Source organism: Cotesia glomerata, linkage group LG9, assembly GCF_020080835.1.
Source record: "Cotesia glomerata isolate CgM1 linkage group LG9, MPM_Cglom_v2.3, whole genome shotgun sequence".
In the NCBI taxonomy this organism is placed as follows: domain Eukaryota; kingdom Metazoa; phylum Arthropoda; class Insecta; order Hymenoptera; family Braconidae; genus Cotesia; species Cotesia glomerata.
The window spans coordinates 6,027,836-6,032,717 of NC_058166.1; the positions used below are offsets into that span (position 1 = coordinate 6,027,836).

Consider the following 4,882-nt stretch of genomic DNA (forward strand, 5'->3'; position numbering starts at 1 on the left):
TATGCGAAAATATATGTAACATATATAAAGTGGCAGAGATAGCCGTGCAGCACACGTCTGACTCGGGCGATTATACATGTTAAGCAGCATTAAGCGTGCTCAGTACTTGGATGGCTGACCGCTTAGTCGATGTTGGCTAGTGCAAGGGATCTCTGCACACTAGGAGAGGGAGCTAATGCTCCAGTGGTCGATAAAGAAGAGATTCCTATCGATCACTGTAGGCTTAACCCAGCTCTGACTGTACTAACATGGGTTTTTTCTGTGGTTTCCCCATGTTACTGTTATTTAGAATCTTAAATTTAGAGGGATTTCAACGGTTAGCTGGTAGACGATAGACCAGAAAGGGAACACTGGATCTGATCAGCAGTTGTTGGACGTATGTTAGGTTAGGATCTTAAATTTAAAGGAATTTCAAGGGTTAGCTGGTAGACGAGAGACCGGAAAGGGAACACTGGATCTGATCAGCAGTTGTTGGACGTATGTTAGGTTAGGATCTTAAATTTAAAGGAATTTCAAGGGTTAGCTGGTAGACGAGAGACCGGAGAGGGAACACTGGATCTGATCAGCAGTTGTTGGACGTATGTTAGGTTAGGATCTTAAATTTAGAGGGATTTCAAGGGTTAGCTGGTAGACGAGAGACCGGAAAGAGAACACTGGATCTGATCAGCAGTTGTTGGACGTATGTTAGGTTAGGATCTTAAATTTAAAGGAATTTCAAGGGTTAGCTGGTAGACGAGAGACCGGGAAGCGAACACTGGATCTGATCAGCAGTTGTTGGACGAATGTTAGGTTAGGATCTTAAATTTAAAGGGATTTCGAGGGTTAGCTGGTAGACGAGAGACCGGGAAGAGAACACTGGATCTGATCAGCAGCTGTTGGAAGAATGTTAGGTTAGAATTTCAAATTTCATGGTCTATTATTGTTTTGTGACATTTCATTAACGTTTATTTCTTAACTATATACAATTATTTACACCGACACATATCCAGTTGCCATTATTGTAACATTTCTGAACTGCAAAAATGTATGTATGCAACGTATTGCCCTTCCATAACGCCCATGATCATAACCCTTTGCGCTACCATTTCAGTGTGTACCGCAGTCAGTTGGTTCACCCTGTCATTCAATACAATCAGGTGGTCTAGTCTTCGGTCTTTCATGATTGGTTGTTTCTTCAGTGCATAATGTCGTCCAAGTAAGTAAGCGTTCGTCTTGTCATGGTGTTTTATTCCGATGAATTTTGTTATTTCAATAATCTGACCGTTTTTTAAAATAACTGTGTAGTTTTTTCGTTTTTTTTCCTGATTGTACTTTTCGCTGGTTATAATTTCATTGTTCATGATGCATCGTTTCCAGCTGTAAATTGTTGTGCTGTCATCAGTGTAAACGCCCAACTTTCTAAGCACAAGACTGTCGTTTTCACCCAGTTTGTTCAAAATTGTAGCTTTCCCCAACACTTTGCAATTCCCTAGCTCCAAATTGGAAGTCGGTTTTGTTTTCTTGTTTATCAGTTTTTCAAGGAACTGGCTCTGGTCATTGGTTAACTCATTTCGGCATAGAATCTTCAATCTGTCTATGACACATTTGAGTCTAAACGAGTCGCAGATTTGAATGGACACTCCGTTCGGACTTTTAACAGAATTTTCAATACTTTTGATTGAAATCCTCGTAAATGAACGCACTGTGCGTGAACAGCGGTCCCCAATTCTCTACACTCCTTCCTAAATGTGCCAGAAGATGAACATTGAAGCTCACATACTTTTTGCCATACAACGACTCAACCCCCACCAGGAATTCTTTCAAGCATTTGTCAGCATACACGATTTCGGACTTCATGATCGACTTCTTAGTCAGAATTGCGATCCCGTCGACCAATAAAGCCCAATGCTTCACATATTTAGCAGGAAAGAAGATATTTAGAACCGGAAGGCTGTAAGCAAGCAGGAAGATCACCCACTCATGAGCTTTCATGTGTCCCCGTTCTTTTAAACCTTTAGGAATTCTGGAAAAGTCGCTTGTTGGAGAAAGGGAGAGAATCCAGGAATCTACTTCGTCAAGTACGTTTCCGAAATAGAATGCCTCGCCCGAATTCGTAGAATCAAACCAAAGATTTGCAAACTGGCGACACACGCCCAGTGCAACGCAGTGCATCCAGTCAACGTCTATATTTGTAATTATATCATACATTGGTATGTCACACAAGATAGATTCCTTCTTGATCCCTTTTCTTTCTTTCTTTTTTGTCGCCTGAGCGTGAACAAGTGTTTCCTGATGCGTTCGCAAGCCATCACCAAAAAAATCGCCGTCAATAGCAGGGTAAACTCTAGCGAATCCTCGACCCTTCTCAATGGATTCTCCAGGATGCAAGCACAATCCACAGCCATATTTACCATTAAACTGAGTAGTACATTGCACGAGTGGCCTGGCGACTGAATCACATATGCCCATCAATGTAACTACGCGTTTTTTGTGAATTTGACCGTTGTAAGTGTATGTGAATCCCTCTTCGTACAGCTTCTTTGCTTCATGCACGAATGGAGTTAGGTAAGAGTTCATGTTCTTAGGTTTTCCGGTGCCAAACCAAACACTACACATTAAAACATGATTCCGTCGTTCGCATGGACTCAGCTCGTTAATCGTGGACAACACAGGGTATGCGGAAGTATTGGAGCTTTCGAAAATTGGCGCACCGTCGACGTTAAAGTTGATGGAAATAAGGTCATCACTAACCATAACTTTCTTGTAAGCTTTGCCATCAAACAGGTCTTCAACAGCGTATGGGGATCGTTTTTGACGACTTTTGGAGTACAAGTGATGGGCATCAGTCATTTCAAAAACTTCTCGAAGTTGGTCAGTCAAGGACAGATAAAGAAATGAACCGTTGTTGGACTTGCGGTCGATTTTTGAATGACAGTAGCGACACCTGACGAGAATGTTATTATCCGTGCCAAGATACTCGTGACATTGTTCACAAATGAAGTGTGTCGAGATATTTTGTGAGTACTGATCGATGAGGAGTTTCCAATAATATTTGGATGATCGCGGTGAACCAGAAACACATGAAATATTAAGCAAGTTCAAAATATCTTGAGCAACAGTATAAGTAGTGTTGCGTCGCCATTTTATAGCCATAACTAACAAATTTTTAATGAGTTGACTTCGTGGGATCTCTTTTCCACTCGTGGACGTAGAACGCTGAGTAAGTGGAACAGTGATATTTGAGACGTCAGGGTTAGGAAGGACGATCTCAATCTGATTGATGTCGAAGATACTGCAATCCGATTGCTCAGAATCCTTAAATTGAAAAAAACACAGGCTATAATATGAATAGTCGGCGGAAACTCTATTAAACTTAGTAAATTAAAAGAAAAATAACACAGATTAAATAAAAATCATCTGGGTAAGAAGACCACCCATTAATCCGCAAGGGATGATTGTTAAACTATTACCCAGTGATCACAGGAAGATCAGCTAACCATCCAGAAATGATCATCCAATCATTTCATGGTGATCAACCATTGGTCTCAGTAAAATTAGGTGTTGATTCCAGCAAGATTAGCTATTGATCCCAGGAAGTTTAGCTATTGAAACCTGGAAGATGATAGGTTGATTTGACTGGGATTATCCAATGATTTTTTAGAGATCTTCGATTGATCTCGCTGGGATCTTTTGCTAATTTTACCAGTATCACGGAATGGATGTTTTAAATTATTAGTTTTTGAATCCTCACTTTGACAGCTGTATTCTCTGCTGGTAATTCGCAATCAGGAATGGAACTCATGACGTCATCGCAGGTCATTAAATCACTTATGGTAACATCCTTTTCGCATGCTGTAGAGCTCGATTCTCCTTGAGAGATTTGTTTGAGGCTGTAAAGTATATTTTAAAATAGTAAATTTATGTTCCGATTGATTCATTAAAAGAAAAATTCAGTCCGCCCTAACGGTTGACACATATTCTTAATTATTTAAACCTACTGCTTTGCTAGATGCCTTCTTCGCCAGTCATACTTCGTTCTTGTAGGGATCTTTCTGGTGCTGTTGAATAAATTGTACTGCTTGTACGGTCCTCGGGGATGTTTTCTTTTTATTTTTTTCATTTTTTTATTGAATTGATCGAGTCATTGTTTTCTTGTGTTGAGAATGTTTGATTAATTTAATTTTTAGAATCTAGAGCTAACGTCAGTTTGTTAAAAATAAAGTGACGCTCGATGTCAATAAATATTTAAATTTTCAAGCTGTCATTGATCTGCTTAGAAATATTTTATATTTACACTCCATCCTCTAAATTTATCCTTTACAAAATAATTTTTTCATCCTAATTGGTATGTCTGCACCCAAAATACCATTGCTTGCGCTAGTACAATGGATAGGAGGTGAGTATGATCTCACGTACACGGCAGGTGTCCCAGTCGATTGGATCTTTGATTTCGACCCATCTACGTTTGAATCGGTGGATGAGGACGTGTCATATGTGATCGAATGGCGTGAGAGTTCGAAAAATAAGAAGCCGAAGAAAGGCTGGAAGTGTTTCGACGCTCGTGTAGTCATGGTTTCTCGTAAGTAAATTTTCATATTTTATACACAATTAACGCGTTTATTATCACTGTTGGGTAAGTTTCTTCCATTCAGTGCACGAGATTTTTTAAAATACGATAATAATGTTTTTAACGTTTGACAGGGAGCCTAAATTCTTTGGAAAGAGAGTTGGCGATCTTGGAAGGTATTATCTCACCGTTACGACCCGAACGTACCCTCGAAACGATTCGGAACAATTTGAAAAATCCGGTGAAGAGGACTTTGGGCGATGCCCTTATTGATTCCGATGGTGTGCAGTCCGAGATTCCAGTAACTTTCAATGATTTATTTGTTTATTAGTCCTT

At 39.8% G+C, this 4,882-nt stretch overlaps 1 protein-coding gene across 1 annotated transcript; it reads right to left on the reverse strand.

Annotated features, from left to right (window-relative positions):
* Window positions 1-1,644: 1,644 nt before the first annotated feature.
* On the reverse strand, window positions 1,645-4,406 carry LOC123271751. Its single transcript, XM_044738149.1, has 2 exons — window positions 3,978-4,406; window positions 1,645-3,869 (listed from the first exon to the last, which is right to left on the reverse strand). Exon 2 carries the CDS (start codon window positions 3,130-3,132, stop codon window positions 1,645-1,647), a length of 1,488 nt encoding a protein of 495 aa, XP_044594084.1. The 5' UTR covers window positions 3,133-3,869; window positions 3,978-4,406.
* Window positions 4,407-4,882: the final 476 nt, after the last annotated feature.